The following is a 20508-nucleotide window of genomic DNA, read 5'->3' on the forward strand; positions in this document are numbered from 1 at the left end:
AAGTGCCAGCCAGCTGACAGCAGTGATCACAAAGATGCTAGAATGCATTGAGGAACATGTTAACAGATCACTTAGAAAGTCTAAATATGACGGGGCAGATCAAAGACAAACCGGCGAGAGGGAAATTACAGTTGACAAATCTATTAGTGTTTGAGGTTCTAACTACAAGTGTGGGCAACATGATTGGGGCTAACATATTGGCATAGACTGAGGATTGGTTAATGGACTTAAAATAGACAGTAGGAAAAAACGGGTCACTTTTTGTTGTCAGGCTTTACCTAGCCAGGTACCACAAGGATCACTTGTATCGGCGACATAGATGCAAGGACTGAGCGGAGTGAATCGCCAGTGCACGCTCTCCTTCTTTCGTTCTCAGCAGCAGATTTTTTCAATACCCAGCAGCTGGAAAGAACTCCGTCAACTGCACGCAACTTTCAGATTTTGCATTCCTACCTTCCATGACGTACACCAGTGAGCCCACATCTCCCTCCTCAATAACACAGCTGCCTTGGCTGTACTCCACCGGGTACATGCAATCCACAATCTCCTGAATCTGAGACATCTCTAAGTTCTTCATGAAGTCATTCTCCAAAATGGCATCCTTGATCAGCTCCTTTGACCTGCACACAGAACCAGAGAACAGGATCTGAGATGGTTAAAGAGGAATTAACAGTGCACACATTTTTATCTGCTTAACACCCAGTCACCTGACGGCCTCTGGACACAAGTCTTGAGAGAATAAAATTCATGATTCCAAGTGGCCTGTTTGGAGAGTTCCTGAGAAATGTTTGGGAACTGTCCCCATGCCACACCTTCTCTCAGTTGGTTGTCCAACACTTTGCACTATTTCGATAACATTGTAGAAAGCTAAAATCAAAAATTAGTCTAGTCCTACTCACCAGTTCCCACTCAAGACCATTCATTCATTCATTCCCAGTACTTCCAAAACACAAACTTGACTCAGTGGTTTTCTCATCCAGAGATCTAAATCCTCTCAAACTCGAAGCTTCATATTGTTGTGTAATGTGTCACAGTATATCTAGAATAGACATGCTCCTGGCATCACCACTAAATCATAGCAGATCATCAAAGGGTTTTAGTATCATATTCTCCATCTTGACTGTGACCAACTGAAGCATGAAATGCTGCTGAAAGCGTGCGGCTCATTGTAACTGAGGAAGGGAAGGTTGAGGGAAGAGTCAAGTAAGGTTAAAATACCTGACAGGAAAGGGAAAATTCAACTCAATCTAGCTTCATGTACCAACAGCGGAACTGGACAAAAGCTGGTTCAACCCAGATATGTAGCAGGTGACGAGAGTACATTTATTGTGCATCCAAAGCTAATTAATATTGCAGGAAAGAGTGGTTTTGCAATCTCAAACACCAAATGGACAGCAACCTTTCAGGAAAGCAGCTCATTACCACCTTCTGAAGAGGCAGTTAAGGAACAGTCATAAACGCTGGCCCAGTTAATGACGGTCATATCCATTTCAATATGGTGACTGAACCAGGAAGACAGTCTCCTTCAGGCAGAGTGGTTAGGATCTGAAAATGAGCTACCTGAGATCCTGGGGGGGTGCTGCTGAACAAAGAGCCTTTGGAGTGCAAGTTCATAGTTCCTTGAAAGTTGAGTCGCAGGTAGAGTCGCAGTGAAGGCGGCCTTTGGTATGCTTCCCTTTATTGGTCAGCCAATATATGGAGGAGCCAGTGTTGGATTGGGGTGGGCAAAGTTAAAAATCACATAACACCAGGTTATAGTCCAACATGTTTATTTGGAAGCACTAGCTTTCTGAGTGCTGCTCCTTCATCAGGTAGGATTGGACTATAACCTGGTGTTGTGTGATTTTTAACTTCATTGGTCAGAGCATTGCGTATTGGAGTTGGAAGGTCATGGTGCAGCTGTACAGGACATTGGTTAGGCCACTTTTGGAATATTCTGTGCAATTCTGGTCTCCCTCCGAAAGGAAGGATGTTATGAAACTTGAAAGGGTTCAGAAAAGATTTACAAGGATGTTGCCAGAGTTGGAGAGTCGGAGCTATAGGGAGAGGCTGAACAGGCTGGAGCTGTTTTCCCAATAGCATTGGAGACTGAGGGGAGATCTTACAGAGGTTTATAAAATCATGAGGGGCATGGTTAGGGTAAATAGACAAGGTCTTTTCCCTAGGGTGGAGGAGTCCAGAACTTGTGGGCAGGGGTTTAGGGAGGGAGGGGAAAGGTTTATAAGAGACCTAAGGGGCATGTATGGAATGAGCTGCCAGAGGAAGTGGAGGAGGCTGGTATAATTACAACATTTAAAAGGCTTCTGGATGGGTATATGAATAGGAAGGGTTTAGAGGGATATGGGCCGGGTGCTGATTTAGGATATCTGATCAGCATGAACGATTTGGATCAAAGGGTCTGTTTCCATGCTGTACATCTCTATGACACAATGTCAAATTGTCATTCCTTGGATCTGCAGAGGTTTCAATTGAAATCTTGCTTTCCCTTCCCATCGACTCCCAATTCACTGACATGCTGAAGGATTCAAACAAGCTTAATTCTTTTCCATGTCATTCCTTAGGAGAGAATTCCAAATGGACAAGTTTGCCCCCTATTCAGTCCCAGCAAAGTGAACTCTGACTCAGCCTAAATCCATCATAAGGAAAATGTTCAGCCAATACCCGATGTCAGACAATACCTTTCCACTCAGACCTGGCAAGGTGTTGAGTAAACAGACTGGACAGAGCCAATAGTGAATGAAAATTGACTATGGTTCACTACTGTGCAATTCATGTTCCATGTATTGTTTTCACTCTCTTGTATGCTTACTGAGAAGTCTTACACTTCATGAAACTAAAATGCACTCTTTATACACAAAATTAAGGCTTCACTCGAACTACTACTACAACAACTTTGGACATTTTACTAACTTGCATGTATTTTATACACAAACTGTCACTGGTATTAGCATCCTAAAGATAGGGGATAGACTTTATTAAAATTTACTTCTGGAAGCACTGGTGACGAGATAACTTATGCTTCAAATATAATAAGCAACAGGGATGAAACTGTGCAGATGCAATGGATCTCATTACAGGATTTTAGCAATACCTAGTATGGCAGAAATGTCCTCTTTAATCAAGAAATAATGTGTGTTAGCCTGCATTAAAAACGTCAATCGGAGGATTTCAGGTCCACAATGGTGTCTCTTTTTTAACATAAGAATCGGCTCCCTCAGTCAAGCAGTGTCCAATTTTGATGCAAGATGGGACATTCTCAGCTAAATTGCCTTTGGCCTAACTTCACCTGGACTTTCTGAACAACCCTGGTTTTGATAAGAGAATCTCAGCAGCATCACGTCAGACCTATTGCTGGGCCATCAATGTCATTTGTGGGTGGACATCTTTGTGAACTGTGTTGGGACCTCTAAATTTCCCTGCATCTAAAACACTGCCTCTGTTACACAGCTCTCATCCCATTAGAGTCATAGAGATGCATAGCATGGAAACATACCCTCTGGTCTAACTTGTCCATGTCAGCCGGATATCCCAACCCAATCTAGTCCCACTTGCCAGCACCCAGTCCATATCCCCATCCAGATGCCTTTTAAATGTTGCAATTGTACCAGCCTCCACCACTTCCTCTGGCAGCTCATTCCATACACGAACCACCCTCTGCATTAAAAGGTTGCCCCTCAGGTCTCTTTTATATCTTTCCCCTCTCACCCTCAACCTATGCCCTCCAGATCTGGGCTCCCCCACCCCAGGGAAGAGACTCTGTCTTGTTATCCTATCCATGCCCGTCATAATTTTATCAACCTCTACTAGGTCACCCCTCAGCCTCTGACGCTCCAGGGAAAACATCCCCAGCCTATTCAGTCTCTCCCTATCGCTCAAATCCTCCAAGCCTGGTAACATCCTTGTAAATCTTTTCTGAACCCTTTCAAGTTTCACAACATCTTTCCGATAGGAAGGAGACCAGATTTGCACACAATATTAGAATGCTTTTTCCTCAATATCTCCCCTTTCTAAGTGCTTCCAGAAATTAATCAGCTGCAGAAATTGATTTTCTTCAATCAAATGATCTTATCTTTTCTTCTTACACCTGACACAAACACCTTTTTGTCACAAATTGGTCTCTAAATCTGTACAATTCTGTATTTGACTACCTTTTGCCTTGTGTCAGAAGCAGCAAAATTCTCAAGTTAAATTATCACATTTTCTCAATGCAATTATACTTTCCGCTCAGTTACAGGTGCAGTGTTTCTGTTACATTTTATGCCCCTTGTAAATGTGCTACTGTAATCTCGGTACAAAGACAAAGTTCATTTTGCACAGAATCGGAAGCAACTCTGGCAAATATATTCACAGTGTGCATAATTATTCAAAAGAGAATCAAAGCTCACAGCTTCTGCATTTTTCAGGATGGGTACGTGGACTGCAGGAGACAGTACTGCTACTGACGTGTGCTGATTCAAAGCAACTCAAAGACATCTGTCTGTCACTTTAAATAAAAATAACCCACTGCGATGCGCTTATCACTTGCAACAAAGGTAGGGGCAGCACTGTGACGCTCTCCCTTGTGATGATGGAGTGGTTGTATGCAGGTTGACGACACCAGAAATGATCAAGCTGTGGCAGTGAGCAAAGGAGTGAAATGGGGGCCAGGAGAATGCTTTCTGGGAAAGATAAGAAACTGATAGAATAGCAGCCATCATATGAAATACTATCTGAGAAGCAGTCATCAATGCAAGCATGTGTTTCAATAGTTTGCAATATTTCTGAAGCAAAAGCAAAGAGCCTTCTATTGGAATAACAGTAGGCTGCTGCAGTGACCCTCAGCCTCCGTGCACTTTTTTTGCAATGGCAAGCTCACCAGGATTTGGTAACCTCCCTGGACCCCCCTCCAGTGTGATGAGGATAAGTCTCATATTCTCTGTTCAGGTTCAAGAATGAGCATTTGGGGGTTCACGGCGATACAAGCTCCAGCACATCAGGACAGATGTTCTTTGGGGGGTGGGGCTTAATTCAAGGCATTAAAAGGCTGCATGTGTATGTGTCCATATGCAAGGTGTGGTTATCCCCAAGTAAAGAGCAAAATGAGGACCACAGAGCAATTGCTCCCTTGTTGCTTAACCAAACAGTTATTTAATAACTAATTCCACAGGCTCACCATTCTCTGGTTGAAAAGAGATGCCATCAGCAAATATATGAAGATGGATGCTTTGGTTTAAGATGGTATCTAAAGGTACCATGCATGTGGAGCAGAAGTGGGAGGGGGCCAAAATTTAGATCCTTTGGGGATATTTGAGGTAACGTTACGGTCAGGGAAATTGAAGTTTTGCAGCTGACTTTCTGGCCATGGCTGTGTACATAAGTGTGTAACCAGGGAGGTACGGTCCCACCCACCAGAAAATTGCAGAGAGGTTTTAAAACAGGGTAGTGTGGGAAAGGCTCCACAGTGATCAAGAAGGATGAAGAGTTTAGCTTTGTTCATTATTTTGATGCTGTGTACACACATATTCCTTTTGGAAAGAAGACACCAACAGAGCATCCCTCCAACCAATAACACATATGCATATCCATCAGATCAGCCACATTCATGAAGGAAATCTCCATTAATAGACTGATCTGCTAATTCTGGATTGATATATGCACATGTGAGGTAGTCGTTTCACAAATGATGTTCAGCCTCTACACAAGTATAAATCATGTCTGACACATTATTTTTGGAACACTTATGCTAGATTTTTAAATAAAATTAGGGAAATAAAAACAATGTATTTTTAAATGATTTTCAATTTAAAAAAAACAATTAAAATGTCTTGAATTTTTAAAAATTAGTACTCCTGATAACTCTCCATAGAAGCATTAAGATTCATATTAAAAGGAAGAAGTCCCGGGAACCCAATTGTTCATCTCAATCATTTATCCATGGGCTCATTGAGTTCAGGAACTTTATGGAAGGGAACATTTTAATTCCCTGTCTTAAACTGTTATCCAAATTAGATTAAGTGAATAAAACATTAAAGGAAATTAACACATATTTTGTTGGGCAAGGGTTCTAAAGGTTATGGGATTGAGGCACAGAGATGATGGTAAAATTAGCCACTGAATGACCAAATAGACTTATGGAGTTTCTCATGCAGATCTGTGCAGGATTTACACTTCCCTAGATTCAATGGGTCAAATGGCTTACTTCTGTTCCTATATCTCAGCAGGTCTGACAGCATATGTGGACAGAAATCAGAGTTAATGTTATGGATCTAGTGACGCTTCCTCAGAACTGGTAGTAGGTCGAAAAACGTCAGTTCATATGCAGAAGGTAGGGTGACAGGATGGGGCAAGGAGTAAACAATAGGCAGGGTTCGAGCCCAAACGGAAAGAAGAATGGTTTGACAAAGGAGTGGATAACGATCTGGCGAGGTGGGTGAATAATGGAGTCTATTAGTGGCTAACAAGAGTGTGTAATAACAAACGATGAGATAACACGGTCTGGTGTGTGGAGGTTAGGGTCAGGATATGGGATAGCTCAAGTCCTGAAGTTGTTAAACTCAATATTGAGTCCAGAAAGCTGCAAGGTCCCTAAGTGCAAAATGAAGTGCTGTTCTTCCAGCTTATGCTGAGCTTTCAGTTTTGATTTCATGAAGCTCTCTTTACATTGTCCATTAAACAGTGAAATTTCTTGTCTGAGGACAGTGAATCTATGGAATTCATTACCGCAGAGAGCTGTCAAGGCTGGGTCGTTAAGACATATTCGAGGCTGAGACACATTTCTAATCAGTAAGGGAATCAAAGATTATGGGGAAAAAGGAGTTCAGGATTATCACAATCAGCCAGAATCTAATTGAATGGACAAGCAGCTTGATGGGCTGAATGGCTTACATCTGCTCCTATGTCTTATGGTCTCATCATCAGACCCTCGAGCGTTGTTGGTTCAGAGCTAAATGAACAACATCTGAAACGATGGGTGCAAATCAGGAGGTTGCCACACAACCTGCTCAGAGCTGCTGTCAGCTTGTAGTCTTAATGGCTGCACCCCCCCACCAGCAATTTATCAAGACAACTGATCCTCATTCAACTAGATGATGACATTTCTCAAGTGTTACAATGCGTGCTACATCTACCCATTTTAACCACATGCCTGGTATTAATCTGAAGGTCACTTAAAAATAAATGTAAGAAGGAAATATTGGCTCCTGCTGGAAGTTTCTTCAATGGAAGAATGAAACAAAACTGTCTTGTTTTGCCTCTCAGCAATATGCCAAACCTCTTTTGACAGCCGCTTCTAAACACACAGCCTCCACGCCTTCCAGGGCAATAGATGAAAGGGAACACCACCCCCTGCAAATTCCCTTCCAAGTGACACACCATCCGCAACAGACCATCTGTTTTATTCAACACATACAAACCCATCAGGCCTCTGTTGGCACTTTCAAAACATTGTTCAAGTAGCAAGTTTTGAGAAGATTTGTAGCTCAGGTTGAGGTCCTGGATGCTGAGCTGGAAGGTTCATTTTCATTCAGCTCCAGCTCAGCGAGCAAACCGACATCCAGTTTTCAAGTAGTCCCCCTCCCCTGTTCTTTCTTCAAAGCCCTTCAACTGAATGATTAATCTGTTGGAATCTACTTTAACCACACTTCCAAGCTGTGCACTCTAGGTCAAACTTGTCAAAATAAAGATATTCTCAACGACTTGCTGGGTTGAATGCTAATTATTTTAATCTGGGAAGTTTCCTTCCCTTAAAACCCATTTGTTTTGATTCTCTCTGTTCAATCATTTCTGCAGAACAAGAGAATAATTCTGTCTCTGCTTCTCTACTTCCTACAACTACAATCCCAGTTACCTTTCTGGCAAATCCTCTGCACCTTCTTCAAAGCCTTGCATCCTTATCCCCTCCAGAAATGCAACCACTTGGTTCTTAATGCTGTCAATATAATTTTCTTAAAGTTACTGCTGGTTGTCCTGTGCACTGCAGTTTGAGCCCTGGCCTCAAGTTAAGATGACTCAGCCTCCTAGTGGACAAGAGGTAAGAATTTCTCGGATGCAGAGCGGACAATGGATAATTTTCAAAACAAAAGGGGCAGTATCCATACTCTGCAGGCTCTACGCGATGATAATAAGTTGTCTAAGTAATGGCTGTGAAAAGGTACCCGCAGAACAGACTAGACTTAGAGGAATTGGTTGCGGGTGGTGGTGGTGGGGTGTTGGGATGGAAGGAGGCATCCATGAGTACCTCCGACAACAATACTCCTGACTGTTCCCTCTACCACCATCATGCACCCTCCCACTCAAGCCTCCTCCACTAGCTTGATGCCATTTCGATTTCCCAAACCAAATCCCCACTTCCAGACAACTGTCCAGTGACAGGAATGTGCCATCTGCATGTCAACTCAGCTTCATCAAAAACACTGCAGGAAACACAGGGGTGAGGAATCATGCCCATTTGTGCAAGCCCCTCCAATCCAAACTGTGATTCTTCTTAATGCCGTTAGATGATCAGGTTGAGATAAACTCAGCCAAGTCATGACCCTGCCACATTTTTCAATACTGATGCAGTGTTCAAAAATCATAAGCAACAAATCTGCCAAGTGCCTGGGTGTCATTGCCCTTTAGCAGCGAGACCCCAGTCCAGTGGAAAATGCTAAGTGTCCCATCGGTAGCTGGAGGTATTAGGGGGGGACCACTTCACCATGTGGTCACTACCGTGTGCAGCATTTTCTCACTCACACACATACAGCGTCCCACATGTGGGATGTCCACTTCCAGACGAGGGGGGGGGGGAGGGGCACCGTTTGCTCTGGTACATTGCTTTAGTTTGAAGGCAGCTTTGGTACAGGTGGTTTTTGTTTTTGGTGGCGGGGGGGAACTGGATGCAGTAACTTACTGTGCACTCTTGGAATAGCAAGACAGGGTGACGTGGCTGATGTCCTGGATGTCCAAAGCGGTGGGCTCTGCCGAGATAGCCTGCCTCTTGGTCCTCTGCTGCTCCTGCAGTTGGATGCTGCTGGGCTCGCTCTGGCTGGCTGGAGGAGCGGCCGGCCGCAGGACCGAGCGGTACTTGTCCAGCTCGGTCTGCAGCTTCTGGATCAGCTCGTCCTTGTGGTCCAGCTCCAGCTCCAGCTCGTCGATCAGGGCGTCCCTCTGCCTCAGCTCCTCGATCTTCTCCTGGAGGGCGTATTGCAGGTCCCGCAGGGTCCCCATTCCTCCCTGGGCGGGGTGGGCAAGTTGCAAAGTCTCGCCCCCCCCCCCCACCCCCTACCTCCAGGGCGAAGAGCGGCTCCGTCTTCCAGCCAGGCGCAGCTCAGGAATCATTGAGCATTCTCGATTCTCTCTCTCGCTCTCTCTGTGTCAGAGCAGCCCTGGCTCTTCCAGGTAACTGCCTGAACGCAACTACATTCCCGTGGGGGGCGTCCTCGCCAACCCGCTGGCGAGAGCCAACAACTTCCAGTTATGTGCAAAGAAAAAAATCCTCTGGCGAATTGAACAGCCTTTAGATTCTCCCCCTCCCCTCCCCTCCCCTCTCCTCCAAAGCCGAGTCCAGCTAACTCTTGGGCACTTCTCACCAGCCCGTCCATCCCCGTCCCAGCGGAGAGCCTGGAGACTGAGGAGAGACAATGAAAGAAAGCCCACAGGAAAACAGTAGCCCGAGGGGAGGGTCGACATGGTCGCAAGAGGTGAACAGGAGGCTTCCAGATGAATGCAGGCGCCTCAGGAGGATGCGAGGGAAAACCGAAGCGATGGGCGTTGAAGGGGGGGGGGGGGGGAAGCCGGGTGCGTGGTGCGACTGCTGAACCCACACACACACACACACCCAGAACGCAGTAAAGAAGCTCAGACGGCGACCCCAGTGTACATTCAGCACTGGAGCAGTGGACAGTTCCACGCCTCTGCAGGCGCCCCACTCAAGGCCAGGGCTACTGACCTGGTCCTCAAACCCTTTGCCCCTCTCACATGCCATCGACAGAAGCATCCCGTATTTGGCCACAGGAGACGATAAGTGGGGCGCCCACCTTCGCCACTACCCGATCCATTTGGGAATCATTTTCTGAGCGGTCACTGAAGTTGGACACTGGAAAGGTGGTGGCATCGAGGGAGATGAGTTTGAATCAAACCATGGCAGATGGTGCAACTCAAATTCAATAAAAAGCTAGCCTCATGTTGACCTTGATGACTACCATATAACACTATCTAATTCACCAAAGTCCTTTACAGAAGGAATTCAGTGATCACTATCTGGTCTGGTCTACATGTGACTCGAGATCCACGCAAGGTGACTGACTCTTACCTGGCCTCTCGGCAATCAGAGTTCACTGATAAACATGGGCACTAGTGATGCCCACATCTCCTGAATAAATAAATAAACTCTCTCACTCTTTCGAGCAATGTTCAGGATTAATTATCTGTTTTTCTCTTGACCACGTTACTCAATCAATTTATCATTTACGTCCGAAGGAAATGGGCATGGGGGAAGAGAATGAGAACTTTTAAGACATTTGAAGTTCAAAATCTTTTACCTTGGAATTAGAAAGCTCACAAACACCAGCAATCAGAAATATGTGCAGTCTTTACAGAGGTGAGGTCCATGAGAGCCGAAAAGGTGTCAACCAAAATATCAGTCTTTTTTTTTAAAGAAACTAACTAACCCAGTGTAGTTCCAGCAGTTTAGTACATCAGTTATTCAGACATGTTCACAGAAGGTGTCTGCAGGAATTAACATAGACTGGTTAGGAAACAGACCATGCTAGAACTACATGCCCTCCAAGACAGGAGTGCATCATACAATGACTTAGATTACATACTTCAATGACAGCTTTAATGCAATAAGACCTCACAAGGTCCTTCACAGAAGAACTATAAAGCAAAATTTGACCAAGTCACGAAATAAGATATTGGGTCAGGTGACCAACTGTTAGTTTTAAGGAGTATCTTAGAGAAAGAAAGAAAAAATGTTTAGGGAGGTCAGTCCAAAGCTTAGGAAGATATTGGCATGCCCAAAGATAAAATGGCTAACATTAAGGATGACCAGAATTACAGGAGTTGAACAATGTCAGATCAGACGGTTATGGGGCTGGTGGAAACCACGGAGGTAACGTACAGAGGGATTAAAACATAAAACCTGAGAATTTTTAGAAGTGAGGTGCTGCAGAGTTGAGATCCAATGAAGTTCATGTGTGATGGATGACCTGATGCAGTGCAAATTAGGACACAAGCACCAGAGCTTGAGTTGACTTTAAATTCCCAGAGTGTATAACCTGGGAATGCTTTGGAAGAGTGAGGCTCGAGATGTGAAAGGCAGGGATGAAGTTTCAGCAAGAGAGCCGCTGATGGAAGGTGACGCACGAGGTAAAATTTTTTATTCCATTGTGGGGCATTTATTGCCTGTTCCGAGTTGACGCTGTGTAGAGTGTTTGTGATTGGTTTGTGCTAACAATTTGACAGGATTCCAGACTTTGGAAGTGGAATATAAGGTAGGACAATGGTCTGCGAGTTCAGACTGCCTCAGATTGAAATTTAGTTCGAGACAAATAAAAACCTGCAGATGGTGGAATCCAAGGTAGACAAGCAGGAGGCTGAAAGAACACAGCAAACTTGGCAGCATCAGAAGGTGGAGAAGTCGACGTTGATATTTGGGGTATGAGGAAATTTGGCTGATTTACATCATGATCACCAAGATTTGCATCTTGTCTTGTTCCTACCAGCTGTTTGCCCTCAGTGGCTCTCGTCCCTTTGTCGTTATCCAGTAATTCACTCCCTAAACAGGAGTTCACCATTTACTCCTGTTGTTACTGATGGAGGAGTAGACTGTAGAGAATTCCAGATTCATTTTCCTCTTTTTGTAAAAACGTTGCAGAATACAAGACAAGCCAACTCCACCTGTCCTCAGAGTTGAGGCTTTTTTTTGTTTATATTATTCTGGTGATTCTGCAGTGATTCTAAACCTTATCCCAGCCACTAATACCCTTCTTGTGATGCTGGGCTGAGTACAGAGGACAGTGTTTGAGACTTTTATAACAGAAATAATCGCTTCCACTTTTTTTTTGAGCCCTCTGAAATGCCATTGTTTCACTTTGACACCTGTCCACCAGTTCCTACTGATCTGTACATTTACAGATATTACTAACCACTTATCCCTGAAGCACAGCATACTTAAGTCATACATCCAGCTTGACTGAAACAGTCATATTCAAAACATTGCCAGGTTTGAAGGGAGTAAATCATGACACACAGCACCAGCTAGAGGCTTATTTCATAGCTGCAGGTCACCAGTGGCAGCTTCAATAAAGTTGGATAAGGGATCAACTAATAGAGGCAGATTACATAACTTCCAGCAACATTGTTCTGATTCATTAACTACGTCGTACATCCCCTTCTGTTTGAACTTGGGTGAGTCGGTACCTGAAGATAACAGCCCGTGCTCAGGTCGAGATAGAATGCTGGGAGGAAAAGTCCAAGCTTTCTCAGCTGCAATGCCTTTGGGTTATATGATAATGCAGTGGGGGAAAAGGTTAGGACAAACTGTACAAGCAGACTGGCCTAGAGTTGCTGCCTCCTGTTGGTTGGATAAAGATATGAGTAGTTACCATTTATGTGGTGAAGAGGATCTAGGAAAATCTGTCTACTCACACATTGCTCCAATTCAGCTCAACGGCAGGAATCTAAAGGTAATGGTTAACTGGTATTTTGTAAATGGAATGCGGTTTCCAGTGGAGCTCTGCAGAATTCAGTACTTGAGTGCCTTGCTTTTCATCATCTATTATCAATGCTTTAGATTTAAATGGAAGGGACACGATTACAAAATTTGTTTCATGGTACAAAAATGAGTTGTGGGATTGATAGTGAGGAAGGTGGTGATGGACTGCATCAAGTTAATAATATATATGGAGTGGCAGTGGTTAGCATTGCTGCCTCACAGTACCAGAAACCCAGTTTGATTCCACCTTCAAGTTACTGTCTTTGTGGAGTTTGCATTCTCTCCCAGGTCTGAGCTGGTTTCCTCCCACAGTCCAACAATGTGCAGGTCAGGTGAATCGGCTATACTAAACTGTCCATAGCGTCCAAGGATGTGCAGGCTTGGTGGGTATCCACAAATAATGCAGGGTTACAGGGTTAGAGTTGGGGGGGTGGGGGTAGGTCTAGGTGGGATGCTCCTCAAAAGGCCAGTGTGGACTCTATGGACAGAATGGCTTGCATCCATACTGTGGGGATTCTATGATTGCGTATTGATCAGGAGGACAGAAATGTGGTAAATAGAGTTTAGTCCAAAGAACTGTGGGGCAATATAATTGAAGGGGATTGAAAACAGGCAATTAGATAGTCAGAGGCATAAAAAGGAGGAACCTCATTGTATAGATAGCCATAGAACCCAGAACTTAGCAGGATAAGTCGACTAGGTGCTTGTGGCAGATAATGGGTTAATGCCCTTTCTTCAGCAAGACACAACCCAGGGAGGATGTCGTCACACTGAGGAACACCTTTATCTTCGTTTTCAAGGATGTTACCACAGGTAAACCTTTTTTCACCTGCGAGGAAAGGTTGGATGCATTGTAGCTTGTTTTTTTCAGAACGCAGAAGCAGATGATGATGATGATGATGAAAGATCGAGATGATATGGAACATTAAGGACTAGTTCCCTTTGCAGAGGAGTCAGTGATTTGGGGCTTTCAATCAAGTTAATTCGTCCAAGTGTGAGAGGAGAGCAGACTCTGCTGCGCCCCCCACCCTCCCAACACACACAGCACTCAAAGTTTAAAACTCACTGCCTGAAAAGGTGGTAGAGGGAGCAACTTTCATCACATTTAGAAAATGCTTGAATATGCATTTGAAGGAGTGTGAAACTGGATTTGGTTGGTTAAAGCTTTATTGGCAGTCACAGGCATGATGGGCCAAATGGCATCCTCCTGGTCAGTATACTTGTATGACTCCATGGCGAGCAACAGCAAAAGAGCACGGACAGCTCAAGCTTCCATGCACTCGGTGTATCCAATGGGAGATAGGAATGCCAATGGACTGATACAGCCTTCATCAAAATGTCTCAAAACAAAAAAAAATGACAAGAGTACTGGTGCAAAAATACAAATGAACACACTTTCTTAGCAATCTGAGAATTTCAGCAGCAGTGGAGCATGTGTGCAACCCAGAAGGCAACAATTTAGTTTGCAGTCTTGCAGTCATGGCATGAGTATAATTCAAACTCTCATGAATTGCTGAAGCCCCAGCTTTCCATCAGCCTTCATGCAATCAGCTCTGAATTCTCTGGATCAAACATCACACCTAAGCACAAAGGTTCGGTACTAATTAACCATTTATATTCAAGAAGGAAGTGCATATCCTGTCAACCACCAATCCATGTCCATTGTTCAATAAATGGGCAATACGCTCAACGATCATCCACTATCACCATGTTTCCATAGCAATCATTCATTACTAAGCCTTACACGTGGCAGTGAGCAATTAGGTGAGAAAATCATTGAAAGGAACTTCTTATGCATTGAATGGATTTCAAGCCTTATCTGCAAATCTGCAATTAACTGAAACTAAATCTCACATTGAAAGATATGGGTCCTCACAGCTGCTAAAAGCAGGGAGTAACAGAACATAGAGGGTGTAGATTCAATTAGGATGTGCCGAGTTAGCAATTCTGACTGTGTTGTGATAAGCTACCACTGGCACCATCCATTGGAAAGAGATCATCTACTGAAAAAGGGTGCATAGTAAGATCGGGCTCAATTGCCAACAAATAATGTACCAGTGCCCAAACACAAAAGGTGGGGCATTGGTGAGAACTAACTGAAGATTCAGGGATCGCGGTTACAGTCGGGCACTCAGTAAAAATCAGACACACAGCATTGTTCAAACTGTTTGACATAACCATTTCAGTATCTCAGCTCTTCAAACAGGTGGAAACTCTTTTACTGAATAGCCCCAAAGCAAAAATTAATTATCTCTACTCCTTCAGAGTGAAAGACACTAGTCACATATTTCCAGCATTTAAACAAATTCATTTCATCTTCTCTAATGTCTTCCTCAAAAACCTTCTCCAAATTCTCTGACCATAATTTCAGCTGCCCTCTCCTAACTTTGCTCCAATGGTCTGATAAACATTTGAAGAAACATGAACAATCTTTGGATGAATTGAGCCATGCAAACCATAGTAGTGGGTTAGTCCAGGTTGGATTCTTGGCTCGATTGCCACTCCATAGCTCCTGCTGAAAATTCCACCTCCGAGGACACCAGAGCTCTCGCCCAGACAGCGGAAGCACAGGGAGTAATCTCCACAGCTGTGCATTTAGCACTGGACGCCATATTCGAGCCAAAACGATGAACAAAAATCAAGACTGGAGAGCATATTTCTTTCCCCCCCCAGCACCAACCCTGGGATTAATGGAAGCAAGTTCAAAATTGTGGTTCTGTGCTTCACAGGATGGTGAGGGAGTGTGTTCAGGCACTGTCAGCAAATACCTCACTTGGTCATTTTCCCTTATTAGGGAAGTGGAGGAGGCTGGTAGAATTACAACATTTAAAAAAGGTGTCTGGATGGGTGTCTGAAAATGAAGGGTTTAGAGGGATATGGGCCAAGTGATGGCAAATGGGACTGGATTTATTTAGGATATCTGGCCGGCGTGGATGGATTGGACTGAAGGGCCTGTTTCTGTGCTGTACATCTGACTCTCTAAATCCTTCATGAAGTCAGCACACAGTGAAATGCTTAACAGCCAATTAAATACTTGTAGAATTGCACAGTCACTGTGCAGAAAGAAACTAAATACACGCAAATTGTTTCTTACTGGCTCCAGTGACTCCCAATGACAAGAGCCAAGGTCCTTCACAGAGATGCACAGCTTTCTCCTCACACCAGTGTCTTACCTGCACTAACTGTTCCTTGGCCTTGTGGCAATAGACTGACTGAGGACACAAGCGGGTTGTTGACGAGTATGAACTTAGCTCGGAAGAGATGAAAAGATGTTAAGGTCTCGAGTTCTTTTACATCTACTGAAAAGGGTGCATAGTAAGATCAGGCTCAATTGCCAAAAAGGAATGTACCAGCATCGAGCAGAAAAGGTGGAGATGGGGACGACACATTAGTGAGAACTAACTGAAGATTCATCGTGACAGCTCGGACATTCAGTAAAAATCAGACACACAGCATAGTTCAAACTAACAAAATCCACAGACTATGGGTTTTTAGGGGTGGCATGCACTGGCGAAGGGAGTGTCCTGGTTGTTCAATTGGATTTTCAATCCTGGGAATGCACGGTCAAGTTCCATTGACTCCCAAAAACCACTTGGCAACTCTCAGGAACTTGTCTTAAAATTCAACACACATTGTCCTACCATCCAAAGGCAGCCACATGTGTAATGTTACATCTAAAATTCCACTAAAATTAAATGTTTCAGTGGAATGATAATGCCTCTGATGACAACAACTTTCATTTGTAAAGCAACTTTTAACAGAGCTCCCAAACCCTTCCAAAGGCTCAAGGGAATTTGAGCAGTAACAATTCAAAAGTGGATTTTTTTTCAAAAATTGAGATGTTGAAATGCAGTCCCGGTAAAAGTGACCATCAAGCTGCCAGATAGGGTAACAAAACCACTGCTTCACCAATTCCCAATTCGGGGTGGTCTGCCTGGTCTGAGAGACTCCAGTCAAAACACAGAGTTGACTCTTAACCGAAGTGCCATTGTATCCAACCTGTGTTCATTCAAGTATGAGAATTTACAGCACAGAAACAGGCCATTCAGCTAAACTGTGTGGTGCTTGAGCTTTCCTGCTATGCTCTTCATTTAACCTCATCAGTCAACTTGCTATACCTTTCTCTTTCATATATTTATGTAGCTAACCTTAAATGCATCTCTACCATTCACTTCATTTATTCCCTGTGGTTGTTGCACAGTTTCAACTCTCTCCCAAGAACAATATTTCTCCTGAATTCGCTACTGGATTTTGTTTGGTAACAATCGGAGATTAACTGCTTCTGGTCTTGGTCTTTAATTCCACAGAACAGGAGCCACTCCCCCAGCGTGGTTAAAAAACCAGACAAAAAAAAATTTAAAATTCACCTCATTCATTTTATCGTGTGGTACAATAACTGAGTTAATGCCTAATGCCTGCAATGGATCTCCATCAAACATGGAGGAGGTGAGGAAACACCTCAGGGGACAGCATATGGAACTTAAGCACCTGCTCCTCTCAAGCACACTACACTTACGCAATATCTCAAATCAATCTATGGTAGTCTTATTTTTAAATATTATTTTTATTTATTTGTTCATGGGACGTGGGCTTTGATGGATGGGTGAGCACTTACGGTCCACTCCTGCTTGCCCAGAGTCAACCACATGGCCGTGTGCCTGGAGTCACGTGTCGGCCAAACCAGGTAAGGATGACAGATTTCCTTCGCTGAAGGACATTAGTGAAACAGACAGGTTTGTAGGACAAAACAGTGGTCACCGTTCCACTAGTCTTTTTACTGAATTGACACTTCACAATTTTCCATGTTGGGATTTGAACATTAGCCTGAGGTAATGATGTAAAGATTATGTCATCCCTTTGAATAATTATCATGAAGATTATTCTAACTCCCTATGCAGTTAGGGAGAATATCAGCATCTTAATATTGACCAAAAAGTACTGAGTCTCACTGAACACAGCCATCGTTTCCTTTCACAACAAGCTTGATGACTGAAATGGAAGTATACTCTTACCGAGCTGGCTTCTCATGTGCCTGAAGTTTGAAGTTGTGCCAGTCAAAAGAGGATGAGCAACACGGTGGTTCTGCTGAGATGCCCTGAGCCCTCCTGGCCCGAGGCAGGAGCTGGGTTTTTGGCAGCACAGATTGGCACTTGTGGAGTTTAATCCGCAGATCTTGGATCTCCTGCTCTCGCTTGACAAGCTGGAGCTCCAGCTCCTGAATCTTGGCCTCCTTCAGGGCCAGTGTGTTGAAACCCCGTGCGGTCTCACTCATTTTCAATCTGTTCTCAATTAAACGTGCACAGACTGCAAATCCTCAATTCAGAGCCAAGATCCAGATTGTGAAATGTGGATCAGGAGCCTGGATGACAATGGAATGGTGGGCAGTAAAAGAGAGAAAAAAAATAATCTCGTGTACCAGACAAAAAGGACATTAAGCTCCTGCGTCGCCTCCAACCCGGTGTTCAAAGACTCCATTCAGACTTATCCATTAAGTATCACCCTAAATCATTGCCAAATGCACTGCTTGCCTCATGGTGCGAGAGGCAGTATCAATGCGGGCAACTGTGCATCAAGGTTTGCATCAGCAATGACGACGATTACTTTTCATGGCAACCTGCAAAACACTCGAGTGCTGTATCACAGGCTGAATTTATACAGAACTCAAAAGCTCTTGAACTTTGAAGCATTAAAGAAAACAAAAGACAAGTCTTGGCAGGCACTGATGCTGCTGCTGCTCGGTTCTTGCAGGGGAGGAGAATGGAAAATGTAAATCAAATACAAAGTGCGCCACCAGAGCAACCTCAAACAAAATAGGACACCAAATCAGATAAGCTAGTAATTATTAGGACAGGTGACCGAAAAATTTGCTTGAAAAAAAGACGTATGATTTGACACTCCTGAGGAGTTCCTTCAGTTCTTTTCGGTTTAACTTTTGGCTACTTTTCCTGATTTCTCCTGGCCCGATCAGGTATCAAAACAATGTCGAAAGATTGAGCCAAGGAGATTCGGAGGGAGATTTTATGAAGGTTTTAGACAATGAGTGATAATGCCCTGGAACTCATGGCCACATAAAGGTAGTGGAAACAATGTGAATCAATGATTTCAAAAGGAAACGGAATACACATTTCAAATGTTGCAGGACTACGGGGATAGAGGGAGAGGGACAAGATGAACTGGACTGGAGAACCAGAAAAGATGTGCTCGGCTGAACAGCCTTCTTCTGCACTGTGAATTACTTGACCGCTGTGTTTTTATTTATGTTGCAAACTAAACACTGTGGGAAGTTTTCCTATGATAAATACATTAAGCTAAGTTCTTGTTGAGACCAAGCCTCAGAGGCAGAAAGCATTAGGCAGGCTTTGTTGAGAGCACTTAGGTAGCTGAAATCCAGGCTGAAAATGCAAACGAAGAGAGATTTAGGGTGAGCAAAGAGGTCTGAGGCCACATGGGGCTTGGCGAAGTTACAGAGGGCTACATCATGAAGGGAAATTAAAGTATGCACATTTAAAAAAAAAAACAAGGTCTTAATGGGAGTGCGCTCACTAAAGACAGCATGGAGATGACATTAAATGGGGCTTGCTGTGAGTTAAGATTGGATCAACAGAGTTTTGGATAGACTCGAGTCTATGCAGGATGAAAAATGGTAAATCACTGTAATCAAGCTTGGATGGAGAAAAGCACTGGATGAGAGTGTGACGAAGTTGAAAGCATGTATGCTCATTTTAAACATACAGAGTGTTTTGAGGTAAACTTCAAGTGTGGCTCAACTGCGTCATTTTAACAGATTACAGGGGAAGGTGAGCTTTTCTGGGCGATTGGTTTAATTAACAGAGGGGTTTGAGCTCCGCATCGTAATCCCCAGCAAATTGAGAAAAGCTATTAGATAATAACCCTTGGGAATACATTCTAAGGAAAGAATCCTCAGATTAAAATGAAGACCATGACAGGTTAGTGCAGAGGTGAAATGGGAGGAAGTGCACCAGATCGTGTTGCCAGCAGCATACAGACAGGAAATATTCCGGGCAGCTGATGATTTACCAGTACGAGGTCATCCAGGTGTGAAGACGACTCAGGCTAAGGTATAAAAGCATTTCTATTCGCCTGGACTGCATAAAGATGTGGTTAAATTTTGCCATACATGTCATAAGTGCCAAATGGTAGGTAAGCCACAGGCAGTAATAAAACCAGCCCCTTTGTTGCTAATTCTCACATTCAAAGAACCTTTCAGGGGGGTTATGATTGACTGCGTAGGTCCCCTCCCAAAAACTAAAAGTGGGAACCAGCATTTGCTAACCATAATGGATAGGTCTACCAGATTTCCAGAGGCAATTGTATTACGGAGGACTAAGCAAAAAGAGTGGAGGAGGAGTGGTTAGCTGTCTCTCCCTGGTAGATAGATTTAGATTAGATTACTTACAGTGTGGAAACAGGCCCTTCGGCCCAACAAGTCCACACCGACCCGCCGAAGCGCAACCCACCCATACCCCTACATTTACCCCTTTAACCTAACACTATGGGCAATTTAGCATGGCCAATTCACCTGACCCGCACATCTTTTGGACTGTGGGAGGAAACCGGAGCACCCGGAGGAAACCCACGCAGACACAGGGAGAGTGTGCAAACTCCACACAGTCAGTCGCCTGAGTCGGGAATTGAACCCAGGTCTCTGGCGCTGTGAGGCAGCAGTGCTAACCACTGTGCCACCGTGCCGCCCACTGTGCCACCGTGCCGCCCACAGGGAGATTCAGTCAGACCAAGGGTCTAACTTAACTGCCACGCTGGTTAATCAAGTGCATACCATCCTGAATCCCACAGAGTCTTGAAAAGGTTGCATC

General features: G+C 44.1%; 1 protein-coding gene across 2 annotated transcripts in view; it reads right to left on the reverse strand.

The window, feature by feature from the left end:
* Nucleotides 1-18030, reverse strand: part of LOC122543167 (cGMP-dependent protein kinase 1-like) — a 97053-nt gene extending 79023 nt beyond the window's left edge. Inside the window, exons 1-2 of one of the 2 annotated variants that reach the window (XM_043681576.2) lie at nucleotides 17686-18030; nucleotides 454-620 (exon numbers count right to left, since the gene is read on the reverse strand). In XM_043681576.2, coding sequence (XP_043537511.2) covers nucleotides 454-620; nucleotides 17686-17945 — 427 coding nt within the window. In that variant the 5' untranslated portion in view covers nucleotides 17946-18030. Of the gene's footprint in view, nucleotides 1-453; nucleotides 621-8866; nucleotides 9215-17685 lie in introns of those variants that run through there. The other variant, XM_043681574.2, reaches the window with a different exon arrangement.
* Between the last annotated feature and the right edge of the window lie 2478 nt (nucleotides 18031-20508).

This window comes from Chiloscyllium plagiosum, unplaced genomic scaffold, assembly GCF_037043375.1.
Source record: "Chiloscyllium plagiosum isolate Xiang-an unplaced genomic scaffold, Cpla_swu_hap1 HiC_scaffold_48, whole genome shotgun sequence".
Taxonomy (NCBI): domain Eukaryota; kingdom Metazoa; phylum Chordata; class Chondrichthyes; order Orectolobiformes; family Hemiscylliidae; genus Chiloscyllium; species Chiloscyllium plagiosum.